The sequence below is a fragment of the Bidens hawaiensis genome, unplaced genomic scaffold (genome assembly GCF_021521415.1).
Source record: "Bidens hawaiensis isolate Kalapana, Puna unplaced genomic scaffold, B.hawaiensis_p1.1 tig00023813_1, whole genome shotgun sequence".
Classification (NCBI taxonomy): domain Eukaryota; kingdom Viridiplantae; phylum Streptophyta; class Magnoliopsida; order Asterales; family Asteraceae; genus Bidens; species Bidens hawaiensis.
In genome coordinates this window covers 124,325-147,593 of record NW_027493743.1, presented here as the reverse complement: position 1 = coordinate 147,593, position 23,269 = coordinate 124,325, and the positions used below count along the sequence as shown (strand labels likewise).

At 36.7% G+C, this 23,269-nt stretch overlaps 1 protein-coding gene across 1 annotated transcript; it reads right to left on the bottom strand.

The window, feature by feature from the left end:
- Nucleotides 1-20,255: 20,255 nt before the first annotated feature.
- Nucleotides 20,256-23,053, bottom strand: LOC143568135 (protein THYLAKOID FORMATION1, chloroplastic-like). Its single transcript, XM_077054366.1, has 5 exons — nt 22,719-23,053; nt 21,468-21,738; nt 21,172-21,388; nt 20,644-20,759; nt 20,256-20,569 (listed from the first exon to the last, which is right to left on the bottom strand). Exons 1-5 carry the CDS (start codon nt 22,903-22,905, stop codon nt 20,476-20,478), a joined length of 885 nt encoding a protein of 294 aa, XP_076910481.1. The 5' UTR covers nt 22,906-23,053; the 3' UTR covers nt 20,256-20,475.
- Nucleotides 23,054-23,269: the final 216 nt, after the last annotated feature.

The window sequence follows — 23,269 nt, the reverse complement described above, 5'->3', positions numbered from 1 at the left end:
CGGAAGAGGGAAGTGAGGTCGAATATATGAATTGTGTAAGGCCCCGAACCCGGTGACCCTACTTTAGCGTCGGATTTACTCATAAACATAGTTCTTCAAATCAGAGTTTATTAAAACTTTTCGCGGAATGTAAAACATCAGTCATTCTTACAAAACATTAAATCTTTTCTTTAATACCATAACACAAAACTTTAAAACATCTTTACTTCTTTCTTCAGATGCCAGTCGTTCAATCCATGCCATGCGCCATCCTCATGTTAGCTCTGTAGTCAACTCACCTGCGTGCATACTAAAAGTCAGCTACGCTGAGTGAGTTCTAGTTAATCAGGCAACATACAACTTTATTCTCATATATCCCTTAACGTATCCGAAGACACATATTTCTATCTTAACCTTGTATAAATATCCATAGGAGGATCATCACGTAATATCTATTAAAAGAACCTTTATCATACTATATAGAATTTCCATAGAAGGAACACTTTACTTTCCATTGAAGGAACTCTTTACTTTCCATAGAAGGAATCCTATACTTTCCATTGAAGGAACACTATATGTAATACCCGGTCTTTTCCAAACATATAACAATAGAACTAGAATTATTATTATCATCCGAGTTAGAGACAATTAAATTTAGATAATGTTAACTGTTTATATGTATTTTATAATAGTTATAGTCTTGCAATATGTTACTTTTGATGATCATTACTAAGGGATGAAACATTTATTTACATTCTCTAATTTTAAATAATAATACTATACTTTGAGTTAGTTTTGCATTTGAAATGTATTAAATGAAATTTGTTGTAGCAGTAGGAACGTTTGCATCAAAATTGACATAAAAACTAATTTTTTGATTTAATTGTTTAAAGAGTAATATTTAATAAAGATGTGCATAATTTGAAGTTATCGGCTAAATAAAGAGATAAATGAAGGCTTTAAATTTTGAATTCAAGTAACCTACTACTTTTCCTATTATGATTTCCCTTTGGCTTTAAGAAACTGATATACATCTCTAAACTATTTAAGCACCGGCCATTCTTGTTTGATATCAAGCCTGCATCTCCCAAATACATATATCTCTAGCTATCTCGAATTCCGCTACCACTTGTTTATATATACAACCAACGATTTTTCCATCGCATCACACCATCACCGCCACCTCCACGTCAGTTGGAGCTATCGCCGCCCTTCGTCACCTTTCAAACGCCACTCAAATCCATCACCGCAACACCAGTCACATCCACCACGCCCGCCGCGTACCGCCACCCTTCTGACATCGCCGCCCCGTTAATAAAATGCCGCTATTCTTCTTCGGCTCCGTTGCACCGCCAGCCTCCGTTCGCGACTGAGTTTAACCCCACCATCGTCCCACAACGTGTCGGAAGCTACCGCCACCGCTATTGATTGCTGTCGGAGACGACTATCATCAGCCCGCTCGCGTTCTTGAGTTACGCCGCTGCCGTCTCAGTCCTCTTATTCGCTTCGCTAAACCATTGAGGAGAAGTAAGGTCACGCTCTACACGTCTGGTAATCCGCCGCCTTGCACCGTTGATGTTGCTTCTTACCACCTGACTTCTCGCTCCGACGCATCCGTGTTCGATTTTGATACGTTCGGTCTCGCGGCTATTGAGGTTTTCTTTGTTGTTAAATGGCGAGTTGAGTTGTTTTGCTTTCCGTGCTAAACCAAGGTACGGATTCTGGTTTCTGTCACTCATAGTATAAATTTTATTTTGTTACATTGTAGTACGGTTTCTGTTTTCGTTTACTCTTAGTATTATTTTATTCCGTTACTTCGTAGTACGGTTTCTGATTTCGTTCATTCGTAGTATTAATTATATTTCGTTACTTCCTAGTACGGATTCTGTTTCTTGTTATTTCATAGTACGGTTTCTGTTTTTGTTACTCTTAGTATTAATTATATTCTGTTACTTCGTAGTACGGTTTCTGTTTTTGTTACTCTTAGTATTAATTATATTCTGTTACTTGGTAGTACGGTTTCCGTTTTTGTTACTCATAGTATTATATTTTGTTCCTTCGTAGTACGGATTCTATTTCTTGTTACTTCGTAGTACGGTTTCTGTTTTTGTTCACTTTTAGTATTGACTCTATTCCGTTACTTTGTAGTACGGATTTTCGTTACGCGTCGGTTATATTTTGAGTTCAGTTATTTTATATAATATATTTTAGTTATACGACTTTAGTTCAGTACTCTGTTACCCGAGCATTTCTGACTTGTCGTTGGGGCGTCAACGACATGGCACTTATCGTGACAGTGCGTAATCAAATTTCACGGCGTCTCTGAAAGTACTCATGTAGTACCTTGGCCACTTAGAGGCGTATAGATCGATCTTAGCTCCGACTCCTGACTCCTGACTCCTGACATGGCACTTATCGTGACAGTGCGTAATCAAAGTTCACGGCGTCTCTGAAAGTACTCATGTAGTACCTCGGCCACTTAGAGGCGTATAGATCGATCTTAGCTCCGACTCCTGACTCCTGACTTCTGTTTGAGATGGAACAATGTGTGCACGCCACCCACACCGTCTCCTTGGTGCATGGACTAGCTAGCTGTGTACCCCTCTGTTTAGGCTCTGGGTGCTTCCGTATTACACGACCTATTTATTTTAACATCATCGTCGTGTATTTTAGTAATTATATTTTGTTTCGCTATATTTCTGGTCCGTTTTGATATGTGTATACGCATTTGGTTAAATTTGAGTATATTCAGATTACGTCCCGATCGTGTATCGGATTATGTTTCGCATTTAATTATAGTTCAGTTAAATGTTACACGTTATATGTTACACGTCACACATTATATGTTACAAGTTATATGTTTCTGGCTCTGGGTGTTTTTGTTATAGTCCTGATATATTTCCGCATGCGTTTGACCATGTTCTGGCCAAGTGTCGGATCATACATCCGAATTTTATTAAGTATATGTTTAGGTATAAAGGGTTGGTTTCGAGTTTGAATTGAAGTTCGTATATTTATTCTCTTATGTCTGTCCTTACCTATACTATTGTTCTTTCCGTTACTGGGCAATTTTTGGCTCAGCCGTGTTTTCTTGTTTTGTTTTTCTTATTTTGTTTTCAGGTAATCCGGGATTCTGGGAATTTAGTGATGAGAGATAAAAAAAATGAAGTTCAAGCTTCTTAAAGTTAATTCATTTTGTTTAATAATATGACGTAGGTTGCATTAATTTTTGTTGTATTTGGATTGTGGCGTTGATTTGATATCTGTAATAGTAACACGTTAGCCCGTTCCGAGTTGGGGTGTTACACTATACTTTCCATTGAAGGAACACTATACTTTCTATAGAAGGAACACTATACTTTCCATTGAAGGAACCCTATACTTTCCATTGAAGGAGCCCTATACTTTCCATAGAAGGAACACTATACTTTCCATAGAAGGAACACTGTTTATAAGTTGATATTTATTATCCATGTAAGGAGCTAATCACTTCCCTCGACGATACGTGCAATATCCGAAGATCGTTCACGTACCGTCAAGCAATCAATCGTATCTATCACAAATACCATACACGACATACACATAAAATTATATCCTTTCATTCATACTTTCTTACTTCCATGCTTTCTTACTTTCTTTTGTATTAACTTACTTTCATATCTTAAGTTATAAAGAGCATTACGCCCTACATTCCTCGAGTATTATTAGGGCTCGGTACCCTCTTCGTAACCATACATCCTTACATCATACCTCGAGTATTATTAGGGCTCGGTACCCTTTTCGTAACCATACAGCCATACGTTATCATTTCTTTCTTCTATTATCTCTGTCGTGTTCAGGCACATACACATACATAACATACTTACCTTACACATAGCGTTACAACCTGACAGTACGTGCAATATCCGAAGATCGTTCACGTACCATCAAGCATTCGTTCCTACATAACATATCATTCACATAAGGCATACACTTATCTCTTAGGATAAGTGTATTAACAAACATATCGAGTATGCACACAGCCCCGAAAACATAACACATAAATGGGGCTAGAAACTCACCTGAATTCTGCTTCTTTTTCTGATAGCTGTAAATTCCTTCTTTAACTGAGCTCGGCTAACTGTACAAGTTACACGTATCAATACTCGTCTGATCTAGGCTGGCGGCCTAGTATTAGCTTACTTTAACTTATCGCTTTTAATTTATTTTCTAAACGAACTTCACTTCAGGCGAAGTTAAACCTTAGGCGAACTTGGCTTCAGGCGAAGTTAAACCTTAGGCGAACTTGGCTTCAGGCGAAGTTATCCTTAGGCGAACTTGGCCGTAGGCGAAGTTATCCTTAGGCGAAGTTACGCTTGAAGGCGAAGTTACGCTTGAAGGCGAAGTTCATCAGGCGAACTTAATCTTGCAGGCGAAGTTATCGCGCTGCAGATCTGTTTGCCCATAAGTCCTTCGTTTCTTAGCCAAATAACTCGATTTTGGTACCCACGGAATCGTATGATCGGCGCCTACAAACCCTAACCATCAAATTGGCCTAAAATCGACGTTTTAGGGGTCCGATTTGGGCAGTTTGGGTTCGGGTCCGGTTAACCCATCCAATCCTAACCATTTTCAGTAATATTAGCTTTGTTGGATTTGTTCTTACCTTACCAACTCAGATCTATCACAAAATCTCGGGTCTCGGCTTCGAATCTTGATCGGTTAGAATGTGTGTGTTTTGAGGAGTGTGTGGAGTGTGTGTGGAGTTTGGTGACAAAATGAGATATTTTGGGATTTTGGGGGTATTTATATCCCTGAAATCCCATTCTCATATAACCTATCACAATTAACCCAAGTCCACAACCCACATCCATTACCCAACACTAGCCCGACTCATACCAACTCCTATTCAGTTATTTATTTCTTGATAACCCGAGTAAACTTTCCATCTATTAATAAGTAATATAATTAATATTACCTTTGAAATTTCGGGATGTTACAAGTCTTCCCTCCTTAAAGAGGTTTCGTCCCCGAAACCTAACTTATTTCCTATAAAAGGAAAGCTTCTTATATTTACACGTTTTATTGAATCACCTTCGTTTTCTGAGTTACTCTTCTTACTTCCGACTTTGCAGTCATCGAATGGTGGTCATGTGTTTTAGCTATTTAAGGTAGCTTGTCCATGAAGCCCTCGATGTACCAAGCCTCATTTCAATCTTCAAGAGGCTTTGTCTTATATCATACTAAAGCCTAAGTCGACACTCTAACACAACACAACAATTTATCATGACTATCATGCATTCAGACAATTTTTACCATAATTTATAAACACCAGTCTAAACTTCAACATAAAACAACACGCATCAAGTCATTAATAAGTTACACATAGATTTAATACTTATGGCTAGCATCTAGCCTTCTTGAATGGCTTCTCTAAGCATACGGAGGAATCTGTTAAGCTCAAGCACTCTTCTCTCCTTCATGTCCTCCCTTTGGCTTCTTGCAATCCCTTGCTAGGTGCCCACGTCCTCCACAGTTGTGACACCTATGGTAATCATTACATTCCCAAGAGGAATGTCCTGTTCTTCCACACCTGTAGCAAACACCTAATCCTTTTCTGCACTCTCCGGGGTGTCTCTTCCCACATTTTTCACAAGCAGTGAACCCCTCCTGCCTTGCCTTCTTCTTGCGTGGATCCACCTCATTGGCTTCCCTTGGTTCTGGGGTTGGGTTCTTTTTCTTCGGTTCCATACTCTCCTCTTCACGGGTGGCAAGGTCCTCATAAATCATCTCGGCCAATTCCACGGCCGAGTCGAATGTTGCGGGCTTACTAGACTTAACCAAAGTGCGAACATTCGGTGGAAGTCCCCTTACGTAACACTTGATCCTTTTAGCTTCGGTGTTCACCATGTCAGGTACCAACCTAGACATGCGGTTGAATTCAGTAGTATACTCCCGTTGTGTCATTTCTCCCGCTTTCAAGTTCAGGAACTTCATTTCCATTCTTTCAACTTCTGTATCAGCGCAGAATCTCTTCCTCACCATGTCCTTTAGGTCATTCCATCCCATTGCCTTGATCTCTTCACGGGTCTTCCTCTGCTCCACACTCTCCCACCAATACATAGCCTCATCTTCAAATGATTGGGTAGCATAACCTACCGCTTGATCGGGACGGCACTCGCTAATGCGGATAACCTTATCCATGGCGGTTATCCACTGAAGAGTAGCGATTGCGTCTCCTAAACCAGTCAGCTTAGGCGGGTCACAACCTTTGAAGGACTTATAGTTGCAACCGCCTCGGCCCCTCTTTCTATCATCATCACTCATAGACTTTGCCTCCCTCGAGTCACCCCTTTCCCTCTCGTCATCCTTTCTATTATTATTACCTGCCCCTCCAACGGTTCGTTCACGGCTTCCAGCAGACCCTTCGGGGTTCAGGTTCTTCACAGCAGCAACTACAGCTTGAACAATGGCTGCTTGAACTGCAGGGCTAAGTTGAACTTCTTCATTGTTGTTCTGGTCTCCTCAGGCGGCGCTTCCTTCATCTTCGGTGTGGGAAGCTTCCTCTTCCGAGGGTTGCCGGACAAGACGAGGCCTGCCACGACGTCCAGTGCGACCCCCGGTTCCCACAAATTCTCCATCTCCAGCCATCGGTATTCTTAAAGGGACAACACAAACATCATCACTCAAGGAACTATTTAGTACAAGGATAGCAAAGCTAACAGGTAATAACAGTGGCCAGTTGTGACTAGCTGATCACGTTGCCTTCCGTGTCCTATACACTCCCCTTTATGAGTCTATTTGTGCTGGTTCTACTTAAGCAGTTAGTCAAATCAAACAATCAATTATTCCTATCCCTATCGTTCACATACCTTTTCATTCTCATTAACATATATCGTTTATTCATACACTTTACCTTTACTGATCTTGCTTGAGCGACACATGGCATTCTTGAACTGGCATCTTCTTTCCTTTCTTACTTAAATCTCATTTTCTGTTCGAGTCTAAGCATGTAGGATGCTTAAATCTCTCGAACTTATGCTCTGATACCAACTTGTAAGGCCCCGAACCCGGTGACCCTACTTTAGCGTCGGATTTACTCATAAACATAGTTCTTCAAATCAGAGTTTATTAAAACTTTTCGCGGAATGTAAAACATCAGTCATTCTTACAAAACATTAAATCTTTTCTTTAATACCATAACACAAAACTTTAAAACATCTTTACTTCTTTATTCAGATGCCAGTCGTTCAATCCATGCCATGCGCCATCCTCATGTTAGCTCTGTAGTCAACTCACCTGCGTGCATACTAAAAGTCAGCTACGCTGAGTGAGTTCTAGTTAATCAGGCAACATACAACTTTATTCTCATATATCCCTTAACGTATCCGAAGACACATATTTCTATCTTAACCTTGTATAAATATCCATAGGAGGATCATCACGTAATATCTATTAAAAGAACCTTTATCATACTATATAGAATTCCCATAGAAGGAACACTTTACTTTCCATTGAAGGAACTCTTTACTTTCCATAGAAGGAACCCTATACTTTCCATTGAAGGAACACTATACTTTCCATAGAAGGAACACTATACTTTCCTTGAAGGAACCCTATACTTTCCATTGAAGGAGCCCTATACTTTCCATAGAAGGAACACTATACTTTCCATAGAAGGAACACTGTTTATAAGTTGATATTTATTATCCATGTAAGGAGCTAATCACTTCCCTCGACGATACGTGCAATATCCGAAGATCGTTCACGTACCGTCAAGCAATCAATCGTATCTATCACAAATACCATACACGACATACACATAAAATTATATCCTTTCATTCATACTTTCTTACTTCCATGCTTTCTTACTTTCTTTTGTATTAACTTACTTTCATATCTTAAGTTATAAAGAGCATTACGCCCAACATTCCTCAAGTATTATTAGGGCTCGGTACCCTCTTCGTAACCATACATCCTTACATCATACCTCGAGTATTATTAGGGCTCGGTACCCTTTTCGTAACCATACAGCCATACGTTATCATTTCTTTCTTCTATTATCTCTGTCGTGTTCATGCACATACACATACATAACATACTTACCTTACACATAGCGTTACAACCTGACAGTACGTGCAATATCCGAAGATCGTTCACGTACCATCAAGCATTCGTTCCTACATAACATATCATTCACATAAGGCATACACTTATCTCTTAGGATAAGTGTATTAACAAACATATCGAGTATGCACACAGCCCCGAAAACATAACACATAAATGGGGCTAGAAACTCACCTGAATTCTGCTTCTTTTTCTGATAGCTGTAAATTCCTTCTTTAACTGAGCTCGGCTTACTGTACAAGTTACACGTATCAATACTCGTCTGATCTAGGCTGGCGGCCTAGTATTAGCTTACTTTAACTTATCGCTTTTAATTTATTTTCTAAACGAACTTCACTTCAGGCGAAGTTAAACCTTAGGCGAACTTGGCTTCAGGCGAAGTTAAACCTTAGGCGAACTTGGCTTCAGGCGAAGTTAAACCTTAGGCGAACTTGGCTTCAGGCGAAGTTATCCTTAGGCGAACTTGGCCGTAGGCGAAGTTATCCTTAGGCGAAGTTACGCTTGAAGGCGAAGTTACGCTTGAAGGCGAAGTTCATCAGGCGAACTTAATCTTGCAGGCGAAGTTATCGCGCTGCAGATCTGTTTGCCCATAAGTCCTTCGTTTCTTATCCAAATAACTCGATTTTGGTACCCACGGAATCGTATGATCGGCGCCTACAAACCCTAACCATCAAATCGGCCTAAAATCGACGTTTTAGGGGTCCGATTTGGGCAGTTTGGGTTCGGGTCCTGTTAACCCATCCAATCCTAACCATTTTCAGTAATATTAGCTTTGTTGGATTTGTTCTTACCTTACCAACTCAGATCTATCACAAAATCTCGGGTCTCGGCTTCGAATCTTGATCGGTTAGAATGTGTGTGTTTTGAGGAGTGTGTGGAGTGTGTGTGGAGTTTGGTGACAAAATGAGATATTTTGGGATTTTGGGGGTATTTATATCCCTGAAATCCCATTCTCATTTAACCTATCACAATTAACCCAAGTCCACAACCCACATCCATTACCCAACACTAGCCCGACTCATACCAACTCCTATTCAGTTATTTATTTCCTGATAACCCGAGTAAACTTTCCATCTATTAATAAGTAATATAATTAATATTACCTTTGAAATTTCGGGATGTTACAAATTGGGTCCAACACACGGAAGATTCCATTCAAGTGTCATGCCTCATGTTGGCGACTATGGTTCCCGAAATCCAAAAGGATTTCGAAAACCATAATGCGTACGACATGATTACTCAACTTAAGGAAATGTTCCTTAAGCAATCAAGAGTTGAAAGGTTCGAAACGGTTCGAGCCTTGCATGCATGTAGAATGGATGATAATCAACCAGTTTCAACTTATGTACTTAAGATGAAAAGTTACATTGATCGCCTCGCCAAGCTCAATTGTCCCATCTCAAAAGAGTTAGCAACGGATTTGATCCTTAACTCCCTGTCGAAAAGGTTCGACACTTTCGTGTTAAATTATAACATGAATGGGTGGGACAAAAACATTGGAGAACTTCACTCAATGCTTAAAACAGCCGAGGCGAGCATGGGTAAAAGGGTTTTACCCGTGTTTGCGATCAATGAAGGTAAATCCAAGAATCGATCTCAACCCAATTCTAAGGCTAAGGTAGCAAAAAGAAAGGGTCCTCCTGTGCATCTTAAGGGTAAGGGCAAATCACCGGTTATGGCAAAGAAACAAAAGGTTGTGGAACCGAGGGGTCATAAGGATGATCCTTGTTTTGGTTGTGGGGAGACCGGACATTGGAAACGCAATTGCCCGGTCTACCTAAAAGAGCTAAGAGACAAGAGGAATGCGGAGCATGCCTCGGGTAATGTCTTTATGATTAATATTGATCTAAATCTTATTTCTTCTAACACATGGGTATTGGATACCGGATGTGGAACTCATATTTGCAATTGGTTGCAGGGGTTCAAAAGGAATGAAGACTTAAAGAAGGGCGAAGTGAGTCTTTTCATGGGCAACGGTGCAAGGGTGCACGTGGTCGCTAGAGGAGACTTCACTTTATCGCTTCCAAGTGGTTTGGAAGTTGTTTTGAGAAATGTTTTGTATGCTCCTAGTTTGACTAGGAACATTATTTCCGTGCACCTTCTTAGACAATGTAACTTTGACTTTAAATTTGTAAAATCAGAAATGCATGTATCATCTAATGGTATCTTTTATTTTAAAGCTGTACCAAACAACGGTATTTATGAATTGGTTCATGACAATACCTCAAATAACTCATTATATCAAACTTCCACTAAAAGACTCAAAAAGGATTTGAGTGATTCCTACATTTGGCATTGTCGTCTTGGACACATAAACAAGAATCGTGTAAATACTCTCCAAAAGAATGGTCTTTTGAAAACAAATGAGTTAGGTTCGTTTGATGAGTGTGAATCTTGTATTCAAGGCAAGATGACCAAAGAACCTTTTAAAGGTACAAATGAAAGGGCTAAGGACTTGTTAGGTATCATACATACGGATGTATGCGGACCTCTCAAGCCCACTAGTAGGAATAGTGAAAGGTACTTCATTACCTTTACCGACGATTTTAGTCGATATGGGTATGTGTATCTAATGAAACACAAACATGAAGCCTTTGAAATGTTCAAGGAATTTCAAAATGAAGTACAAAATCAGCTCGACCGAACAATCAAGGTACTCCGCTCCGATAGAGGAGGCGAATACCTAAGTGATGCTTTTCAATGTCATCTTAGAGATTGTGGAATTATTTCACAGTTCACTCCTCCTGGAACTCCTCAACATAACGGAGTATCCGAGAGGAGGAATAGAACACTGTTGCACATGGTTCGATCAATGATGGCACGAAGCTCACTACCGCCATCATTTTGGGATATGCGCTACTTACAGCGGCTCGTATTTTGAATATGGCCCCGACCAAAAAGGTGGATCGAATACCCTATGAAGTGTGGAATGGAAAGGTTCCATCCTTTTCATATTTAAGGGTATGGGGATGCATAGTTTATGTTAAATGTGACACCCCAAATAAGCTTGAGGCTCGATCCATCAGGTGTATCTTCATAGGATACCCAAAGGATGATATAGGATATATATTCTATGATCCTAGTGAACAAAAGGTGTTTGTTTCACGCAAAGGATACTTCTTAGAAACTAAGTTCCTTATGGAAGGACCTAGTGAAAAGAGAGTGGAACTTGAAGAGGTTCAAGAATCACTGGATGATACACAGTTGGTCGATACTAGTTTTCAACACGAGGATGTTGAAGGTGATCAAATGATTGATCATACACACGTTGCTCGCAGATCTAGTAGGATTAGTCGACCTCCCAAGAAATATGGATTTCTCGTGGATGATTGCTACTTGGTCGATTCGGATGAACCGATCTCCTACAAAGATGCTATGTCACAACCTGATTGTGACAAGTGGCTTGAAGCCATGAGCGCCGAGATGCAATCCATGCACGATAACCAAGTTTGGGAATTGGTTGATCGTCCACTTAACTCCAAACTGGTTGGATGTAAGTGGGTCTTCAAGAAGAAGACCGATATGCATGGAAATCTAGATACTTACAAAGCACGACTTGTAGCAAAAGGTTTCACACAAACTCAAGGGATTGATTATGATGAAACCTTCTCGCCGGTCGCGATGCTCAAGTCGATCAGGATATTATTTGCCATTGCAGCTCATTTTGATTATGAGATATGGCAGATGGATGTCAAGACCGCTTTTCTTAATGGATATCTTGAGGAAGATGTCCATATGGTTCAGCCTGAAGGTTTTGTCGATCCATCTAATCCTGACAATGTATGTAAGTTAAGGAAATCAATCTACGGGTTGAAACAAGCATCACGGATGTGGAATCATCGTTTTAATGAAGAAATCAAAGCGTTTGGTTTCGTCCAAAACGGTGATGAAGCGTGTGTGTATAAATGGGCTAGTGGGAGTATAGTCATGTTCCTTATTTTGTATGTCGATGATATACTTTTATTTGGAAATGATATACCAAGTATGGAAAACGTTAAAGCGTGGTTAAGTAGTCGTTTCTCAATTAAGGATCTTGGAGAAGCGACATATATCTTGGGAATAAAGGTCTATAGGGATAGACAAAGGAAATTGATCGGACTCAATCAAAGTGCATACATTGATAAAATCCTGAAAAGGTTCAGGATGGAAAACTCTAAGAAAGGTTTGGTACCTATTCCTAGAGGAACCGTGTTAAGCTCATCCCAAAGTCCTAGCTCTAAGGAAGAGCAGGATAGGATGAAGCATGTTCCTTATGCTTCGGCAATAGGATCTATTATGTATGCAATGATGTGCACTAGACCGGACGTCTCGTATGCTTTAAGCATAACGAGTAGATACCAGCACAACCCAGGTGACAGTCATTGGATGGCTGTCAAGAATATATTAAAATACCTTAGAAGGACTAAGGATATGTTTTTAATATATGGGTCTGGTGAGGAGGAACTCGTCGTAAAGGGTTACGTGGATGCGAGTTTCCAAACTGACCGAGATGATTCTCGGTCACAGTCGGGATATGTCTTCATTTTGAATGGAGGCGCTGTCTCTTGGAAGAGTTCGAAGCAGGATGTTGTCGCGTTATCCACTACAGAATCTGAGTACATCGCCGCTTCAATGGCAGCCCAAGAGGCTGCATGGATGAAAAAGTTCATCATGGATCTAGGGATTATCTCTACCATTCAGGAGCCCCTAGAGATATTCTGTGACAATGAGGGTGCTATTGCACAGATCAAGGAGCCTCGTGCTCATCAGAAAACGAGGCACATTGAGCTCAGATTCAACTACATAAGGGATGAAGTTGAAAAGGGAAAGATATGTATTCATAAAGTTCATACCGATCAAAATATTGCGGACCCACTCACGAAGCTCCTCGATAGGCCAAAGCATGAGGGTCATGTTTGTGCATTAGGACTTCGGTATTCTAGTGAGTGGATTTAATCTGTGTTTAGTGTTTGTATAAGAACGAATGTAATGGGTATCTCATGAAAATTAATTATGTTTTAATTATTCAATGAGTTATGTTCTATATTTGCATGTTTAATCCATGAATGACTTATGTTGTTCTAAACGTCCGTAGTCGATCATACTTGTGGGAACAAGTATGAAGGTAAGACTATTATGAACCCGGATTGGTTGATATTCATGTGATGAATATAGGGCATAGGTTTGCCACCAAAGTTCATAGATATTTGTGGGATACAAATATTGGACTGACCCGCTCTCAAGAATCACTGCATGGAGTTAGTGTAACTGATCATAAGTAATCCTTGAGTAAAGGCGAGTATCATTGTGTCCTTTGACCTGAGATGCATATTGGATCTGGTTTTTCATCAAGTCTGATAACTTGACTCTCTTCTTTGTTATTTCGGTAACACGATAACGTGTAAGAAAGAGCTCAGATATCATACGAGATGTCAACAAGGGTGTATGCAGTCAAGATGGGATTTGTTCCTCTTATGTGTTGAGAGTTTAGATGTCTAAGGCCTGTTAAGTTAAATCATTGAGAGAATGATCACTCTGTGTCTCTTCGATTTGACAGGACATCTAGTAACAAAGGGATGTAGTGATAAGACTTACCTATATCATATCAAGTATGGACTTGAAGGGGATGATGTTATTGAATGGCACTTAGTCAAACACACTAGGGGTGGTGACCTGTTGTTAGGCGGTATTCACCATTAGCATTAACATCTTATGAGTCACGAGCAAGTGGGAGATTGTTGGAATACCGTATGCCCGAGACACATAATTAGGTTAATGTGGCTAGTTGTGTTTGATCCAAGTCGGGTCATACCCAATAACGAGTTAGACACACACCAATTATGTATTTGTTAAGATAAGATCTATGAGACAAATACAGAACACGATACATTCAGAAAATCGGGTTTCTGTATACTTACTTGAAAGTGTTAAATAAATTAATTGGTTAATTTATTTATTCAAATAATTATTATTGGAATGATTATTTAACTATGTGTTCTTTTATAAAATGGTTTATAAAAGATGGGGTGTTTATATATTTTATAAAGTATAAAATAAATAAAAATATATATATATATATATATGTATATATATATATATATATATATATATATATATTTGGGGCCGGTTTTGGGTGGGCCCCACACCCCAAAGTTTTGGTCAAAATCTTGTCATGGATATGGTGGATGTTGAGTAATTTTTACTTGACTAAAAAAAACCTAACACCATGTATGAAAGATTTGATTATGTGTTGAGTGTGAATATATATATATTCTAACAAGCAACACATGTGACTTTTCAAGTTAGACAACCACAAGTCTTTCTTTCTTTCTTTGTTCTTGCTTACGGCCAAGATCAAAAAGGAGGCTCGGGTCTCGATTATTCGTGTTCAAGCTCCCTAACAAAGTTCGGTGTGTGTTGGAGGCTCGGGGTATCTTCCGTTTGAGGATTTTCCCTTTGAAAGTCTAGCATCAACATCATCATCTTCTTCAACATCAACTACACTCTTAAAAGGTTAAGAATGTAAGTGTTTATAGCTTTGATAGTTTAGTTTTTCCGTATAATTTGATCCTTGCTTCGAGTTTCTAATAAATAGATTATTGGTAATCTTATAACATGAATAAATTAGGTTGTTCATGTACACATTTCCTATAAACTTGTAATATATACATATATAAACACATGGATACATATGTTTAGTTTGTTTATATCACGCTTCCGCCTTAATTGTGACTAGTTAAATGGTTAACTAAGTATAAAATATCCATAGAAACCCAACATCTTCTAACGTCTTTAATTTAACATTACAAAGTATAAGCATCGAAGATGTCAAAGTGACAAGTAAACAAATATGTGAGGGTCATTTATTATGTGGAACTTGATTAAGAAAGCATGTACGTCTTTGAAGTACAACAATTAAACATTTAATATATCGTTTTCTTTTGAAATTTAATAAATACTCTCTCCGTTCCATTTTAAATGTCCATTTTTTGATTTTTTGGTTGTCTTAATTTAAATGTCATTTCTATACATATAAATCCAATTTTTCAATTGTGCCCTTACTATTACATATACTAGATGTTTCATTTTTGGTTTTCCCAATTTAAATGTCATAATAACTTAAAGGGCATTATTGTCATTTTGCAGCTCATAAAATAAAATGATCAAACATTTCTTAATTTGTGTGTTTTGGGTCCCATGACATTTAAAATGGGACGGAGGGAGTATATTGCTATATAAATGATGATTACATTGCTATATAAAAATGGCATTTAAAATTAAAAAATACGAAAATTATGTTGTATTTCAATGTTGTAATATTCTTTTTGAAAAATACTCTATCCGTCCTATCATAAGTGTTATAGTTTGATTTTTCAAGTCTTTCTTTTTGGGACCTTGACCGTAAATATTTTTGTTCGTATCATATAATACTTAATGAAAATTATATCAATGTAAAATACATTTAAAACCCAATCCATTCATATATTTTACATCAAGTATTATATAACAAAAACAAAATATTGTCGGTCAAAATTAAACAAGAAAGATTTGAAAATTCAAACTATAACACTTATAATGGGACGAAGGGAGTAACTTTTTATTTTCAAAAACAACGTACGTACACCTGTAACAATTTTCTTGTATTCTTGAAACAATTGATGAAAAATGTTTATGATCCAATTTAGTTAGTTTATAATAATTCGGGAGACATGATGAAATACATGTATTTGTCTGTCAATAATTTAACTATAATAAAAACAAATTGCACCGTTTGTTCTAAGCCATGAAACCTAAGTCAACTGAGATTTGTTAATAACTAACAATAATATCATGTGTCCACTTTATACGTCTTGTTTTCTTCCACACAAAATAACAATTTCATGCTGAAGGTGTCAACATGCCAGATGTCACTTAAACAATGGTGCAGTATGAACATACGATGGCTTTTGTAAAGGGTCGTCCAGACAAATATATAAAAATGAAACGAAATAAGTTATCAAATTGTTAATTATCGGTGAATATTATCATTGAGAGGTAAATTCAGATTAAATATTCATTCAAATTATATAATGTGTTTTCGCTTTATCTTTTTTGTGAAATCCGAATTTTTGGTTTGATTTTATGTTTTCATGAAAGTTTTACATGCTATTAAAACCGAATAACTGATTGTATGAGTTTTGATTTGTTATTGAGAATGTTAAGTTATTTATAATAATTTAAAAATATTGTAACCTAAAAGATTTAGGTGTAAACATTTTAATCTAAATGTATAGTAATGCATAAGTTACAAACAAAAAAAACTAGGTATAAATTTATTATTCTGGCCCTATTTTTCACTAAAACTTTAAAGTTTATCATAACTTTAAAAATCGAAAATGAACAGAACTCAAACTAAAATATAAAACCAACCCATAGAGGTCTTTAATAATAGGTATCATTGTATCAACACACAATCTTATAAAGTTATAATTATTACCGATCAACACAATATTTCTCAATTATGTTATGCATATATGATGAGGAATATAACTAACACAACTACTGTGTACACATGCCGTGTTATTGGCCATATGTAGCAATCCGGTTGGTCTCCAGCTACATTTTCAATTTCACGTATTATTATATCCTATAAATATGCGGTGCCACACATAAAAACATACTAATATTTTAAGTACACACATACATGATATTCCTGTTAGTTAAAAACAAATTTTTGACCCTATATGATTTGTTAGCTAGTATGATATGAGACCATATATCGTATAGATGATTATAACGATATAATACTATGAACTATATTAGACAAAACACATGATAACTTAGATGAATCTTATATTATTTTGGTATGTCGATAAAGTGATGCTCAACGATAATTAAGGCACCGCCTCCAATTAATATCACTATGCATTTGCTTTATATGAGATGAAAATTTCACAGTTAAACATACTTGAGGTTAAGAAGCTTACCCAACAATTGTGATACGATTTAGGCTTGGTTTGACATACATAAGTACGTACCTACCTACATGCATGCATGCATACATATGTATATCATACATCCATATGCATACATACATAACCAAATAAAAATATCCTAACAAAATCAACTTATAATGTAGATCAAGAGAAGGTATGGTGATCACGGTAAGTGTGGTGGACTTTTGGTGGCGGCTGGTGGTGGTCTTCTAGATAAGGTTCAAAAGAGAATAATAGAGAGGGTGGTGGTAGCGGAAGGTTGTTCTTCAACTTGTGTTTTATATTAGCTAGATTTTTCGACGTTTAAGTCCGTGAAAAATTATGTCGGAAATCACATCAAAACTAATTGTAGAATCTGAAGGCTAAGGTCGTTGATAATTACTGATGATTTTGACGAATTTTCCTGTTGTTTACTCCAAATTAAGAGTTTTTTCAATTGTCTACTATATAATTACATTAAGTTTTCAAGACCCCCATTTAACGTAAGATTTTATGTAATAGCACGTCATTTTGATTACAAAACACATACCTACGAATCATTATAATATGTGTATGTGTAAGTGTGTAGTTTGTACAAAGCCCTAACAAATCCGAATATTTTTAAATATTAATTACAAATCTTACAAAGAGATATTAGGATATAGCATTTCCAAATGTGACAAATCTTAAAAAGAAATTGCGTTACGTAGTAAAGACCCTAAATAATTAATGCAGGATTTTTTGTGAAGCGTGATCACATTAACAATGTATACAACATACAATACAAATAAAATACATTTACATGTGTGCACAAAGGAGAACATGAAAACATAGAAAAATAACTCATAAAACCGCCCTGACTTAAGTGGTATGAACTTAGCACAAGATGCTTCAATGACGGAGTGATAAATTTTGAGACTATCTATTCCAACAAAATGCTAACAAAGATTTGTGCTCGATAATAACTTCTCCCACAAGCCACACCCAAACAACGAACGACTACATTTGATATGTATTGAGGTTGTCATTTTTTTAAAACGAAACAATTGATGGTGAGATGTCAAGGCTTTAGTTGATTTGATATGCTTAGGATATAGAACCAACGAAAATCCTGCTGGTAATATGCTTACAGCGTAATTCACTTGAAAAGAATGTGTGAGAAGTTTATTGGAAATCCAGTCCCATCGAATCATTGGATTATCTAGGAATCATCTTTGGTGATGATATCCCACCAAATCGATGAACTACCAAAACCCAGAGCTATTTAAAAAAAAACTCTGATACTCTTTTAACTTAGTATGATAGATTAAAGTGCTAAGATAAATATGTGGACATACAAGAATATTGGACTAAATAATTAAGAATGATAATTTTCGAGAAGCGTAGGGGATGCCACGCATTCCAAATATGATTCGGATTAGAGATTAATATGGTTTGGGCATAAGCAAATGTGACATGTAATGACACTTTTAAGAAATATGAAAACCCTCACGGTGGAGAGAAGGAGTAGCGATGGCAAACTCAAACTGACATGAGACGAGTAAATTAATTACACTTTGCTAAATCGCGCATCTCCAATACATGATCAGTGATATGAACCCTTATATAAACTTGAACCATTCACTTTTGTGTGTTTATAGTTTTTACAAGTAGTAATAAATTGGCTATATCATGAGACGGAAAAAATAAACAATGATCACTAATATACTAATATCAATTGATTACAGGAATAATGACGCAATTGGTGTTCTGTAGGGGGGGCAGCACTTATACTATTTTAATTCACGCAATCTTTCTAGATTGCTTATTATTAATTTATAGTAATACAAGTTGCGTGCATAGTTTTACGTATGATGTCACCATGCATACACGTATTTTCATAAACTCCTACCACGCAATTGCGGATGTTTTACAAAATTCAGTACCCATAATTATTTTAATATAATGCATGTAATGTACAACGTATATTACCATAAACATGATTCATAGAAAACAAATAAATATGTTTTATTTGTTTATTCATTTCTATAGATATAATTTAATAAAATGTCGTATGAAAATAATTAGAGAGATTAGAGATATGCATCTAAGTGATTTTTTTTTAATGATTAAATATTTTCATACTGTGAAGTTTGAACCCCTACTATGTTTCATATAAATCTCTATATCACTATATTGTTCGTGGATTCTCATGTTGCATGGTATCAGTGATTTCTCACCAACATGTGTATAATAGTTGTCCGACTCTTCATTGTTTATTTATCGTGGTACAAAACCATGGTAAGTTATAACAAGTCATTTTTGGTGTTAAGCACACGTATATTGTTAATGGTTGCTATTGAGCCGATGGCTTGTCGGCTGACGTGTGTCCTCGAAGAACACATTCCCTAATCTTTATATGTGTGTACAAGCAATCAATGACTAGATGTGGGATACACATAAAATAATTAATTATATACATATATTAACCCATGAGTCCCCATTGCCAAAGTTGGACAACATATACAAATGAAATATCTTTACATGAATACATAGGATAACATACACACATGTTGAACTAACAAAGAGGTCGCTCTACCGCTGAGCTACCGAGGGAAAAAAAACTCCTATTACATGCCAAACTTTATGCTATGATTTTGGCAAAAGACATGCAAACGATGGAGTCTATAAATTCCAAGATTACCATTTTTTTTATGCTATGAGTAAGACACGGTGACATGTTGTCAATGCTTTGATACCAATTTTTAGAAATTGGAATAGTAATAATGACCACTCAGACAAACCTGAAGAGCTAGGTGGTAATATGATTAGATTATCGACGAACGAATGGAGATATGGGCCCACTACGACAATCGCTTGAAAAAAATAGGTGAGAATGTTATCATAAGGATCCCATTTGGAAGTGTTCTCCAGCATAGAGCTTCACAACAGACTTGGAAGTGTTCAACATGAAACTAAGCTGAATGAAATACTAATATGCTCAAAAGTATACCGTTCGAAATGAAATTCGATTTTCATTGATACGGCTATCCTCCTATGATATCGCGTGATATTTCAGTCAAGCGAGCTCATCTCCACCAATGCAACTACTACTAACACTGCTCTTTCACGGAGACACGCATAATATTACAAAATATGTTTGAATGGTAAGAACAAGCTTACCAAACGCGTGTATGGAAATGACATGAAGGATGCTGCCTGTAAGACCTCAGAAAATGGAATCACTAGAATGTAAAACGAAAAGAAGATGACAATAAATTCAAGTAAGAGGGTGAGCAATCATTACATAATCGGAATACAAATGAAGATGCACACTAGATACTTGTTAGAATCTGTATGATGATTGCATACCGTCTTTTATCACAAGAAAATATATAACAAAACATAAGAGTTAAAAAGTATAATATATTGCCTCAATTTACACTGAACAAAGCTTCAAAAGATTTATGAATATTAGCTACTTGCTGACGTATTGGTTTTCCGCTAAGCAGTTTTTCACTGCTTCATTAGCCTTTTGCGGTTCGCTTCTTTCTTCTCGCTTCTTTTTCTCCCTGTAAACAAGAAAACAAAATACATGACTCAACAAAATAAACACTTTCATGGTTTTTAAAAGTTTATCAAGTACCTTTCGACATATTCTTTCAACAGTTCTTTGGCTTGAACAAGCTTTGAAAGCAGATTGCGATAAACATCAAGGTCCCGATCAACACTCTTTTTGTTGATGTTGAGAGCTGCACAAAGCTGGAATCGCAAAAGCAAGTAATAAACATGGTATTTTTTGTATGATTGTTTCATAACAAAAATTCACCAGACATTTCTTTCTAATGTGGAAGATAACCGGGACACGTCAAGAACATTTGCGCATATATACACGCAGTGGTTGAGCTTAAATTAAACTAGAGTAATTATTATTATTATGCTACAGTTTTGAGCTAAAGTAATAATAATTACTCTGGGTCAGTTTGTTTGTGTAATAATCATTACACTAAAACAAATGAAGTAGCGTAATAATAATTACTATAGTTTTAACATAATTACTCTAGTTATTTGTATGTTTCTCACGTTAAGAGTTGTTTGTATTTGATGCCAACACCATCCTATGGAAAACAAGACATAAGATTATTATTATTATGATAGCTAGAATGTATATTACCTTCTCCAAAATAGTGGGTTCGGTTGCATTTGACAGCTCTAAAAGACGAAACAAACCGACAGCAAAGAACCTACTGTAACTGAAACTTCCACTCCCCCCTGCTCTCTCTGCAATATCCTTCAAAATCTCCTCACATTCTCCTGTTTTAGATGCAAATTCAACCAATGAACTAGCGTTTTGAGCACGAGCCCACGCTTCCAGCTTCTGTGCATCCGCCCTGCAGTTTACAGAACATGTTAAATCATTCAAATTGCAAAGCATTTAAAAATTTATGTCAATTGCAAATCGAAAGAGACCTGTATTGTTGCGGATCCTCATTTAGTGCCTTAATATATGCTTGAAAGATGGCTTCTCGATCTTCGTCGCTAGGGTACCCTTCCATAAGCTGATCGTAAACAGTAACAAAGCCTAAGGCGAATACTGCATCATAACGGTAGGTCTTCTTGTATCTCATTAGATGCTGCTGTACTATCAGTTCCTGCAGCACCGTGTTGTAGATGCTCGGAATCGGCCGTTTGTAAGCATTCAAGAATTTCAACTTTGTCTCTGAAACTGGTGGTGGTGGTTCTGAAGAAAGCCCAAATGTCAATATATATGATTATCATAGATTGATAGTTAGAAGATATGATTTGATTAGGTTTCCTTTGTAATTATACTGATTGTTTTTATTAAAGGCGTGCACAAAACCAAAAAAAACAAACCTAAACAAAAACCGACATGTCAGTTTACGTTTATGTAAAAACTGAAGTTTTGGTTCGGTTTTGGTTTTGCATGTAATGAAAACCAAATAAACTGAATCGAACCGAACTTATAAAATTTCATTTTTTTAAGTAAGTAATAAGATTTTAGAGAACAGCTTAACCCAAATATTTTTAGTTCAAATGTATAAAAATAAATTCATTATTAATTAACAAAAAGTTTAGGTCCAAATTCATTATTTTGGGCGATTCTTTTTGTTCGCCCAAAAATTTCAAGCTCAAATGGCAAAACCAAAACTAAACCGTAAACCAAAAAAAAAAACAAAACAAGAACGGTTTTTAAAACCTCAAAAACCGAAATTTCGGTTTTTTGTTCGCTTTTAGCCCAAACCCGAATAAACCAAACCAAAAAAAAAACCACAACTCAACGTTTTTCAAAAACTAAAAATCCAGAATTTCTGTTTTCAGTTCGATTTTAACCAAAACAAACGAACCACAGAAAATTCAAAACTGAACGGCTATCGAAACCGAAATTTCTGTTTTTGGTTCAGTTTGAGCCCAAAACTGAACGGTTACCAAAAACTAAAAATCAAATTTTCAGTCTTAGCCCAAAACCGAAACACCAAAGCTGAGCAGTTTCCAAAAATCAAAAACCGAGCCAAACCGACCCTCACAAACCCCTAATTTCTATAAACAGTTAGATCAATAATGCATTGCTATAGCATATCATATAATAATAATAATAATAATCTAAAATTACATTGCAGTTGTACTGGATGTGAATCTTCTACATTTTTATAGTATAAACAAACAGATAAATAAATTGAAGTGATTATGAAATACACTTGCCTGTTACAGTAGTAGACATACACTGCACAACGAATCTAGAACTCGAACTTGAAGTACGGAAGCTGATTGAATTGAAAGATACGTTTGTACGAACCCTAACTGCATAATAATCTGAAACAAGAGGACGAGTGATTTTGGAAGGTGATTGAGTGACGCCACGGAACGAGAGTGAAGCAACAGTAGTCATATTTTGGATTGATTAAATGCAGTTGATTGATAATATTATTATTAATATGAAATTATTATTATTATTATTATTAATTCAGAAGATGAGATAAGGAGCCATTGCGAATTGGAAAATAGAGTGAGAAGAAATTGGGGGAAACAGGAAGAAAAGAGAGAGGTTGAAAATAATAATATGAGTGACGAGGCTTATCTGTTATCCATGGCAGGACGGAGGTTGTGTTTCTAGCCAGTAGATATCTTACACGTCTGATGCTGACTTATTCAGTTTTCAGTTTTTCACAAATGAATGAATGATCAATGCCACATCAAACGGAACCTTTAAGACGTGTTTGTTTTACAGAATTCGTGAGAATTCAAAGGAATTT

Coding starts and splice junctions, on each gene's coding strand:
- LOC143568135 (XM_077054366.1), bottom strand. CDS start 22,905: ATGACTACTGTTGCTTCACTCTCGTTCCGTGGCGTCACTCAATCACCT. Junction 21,739..22,718: donor TATGTCTACTACTGTAACAG/GCAAGTGTATTT, acceptor GGCTTTCTTCAG/AACCACCACCACCAGTTTCA. Junction 20,760..21,171: donor AACCCACTATTTTGGAGAAG/GTAATATACATT, acceptor TTGCGATTCCAG/CTTTGTGCAGCTCTCAACAT.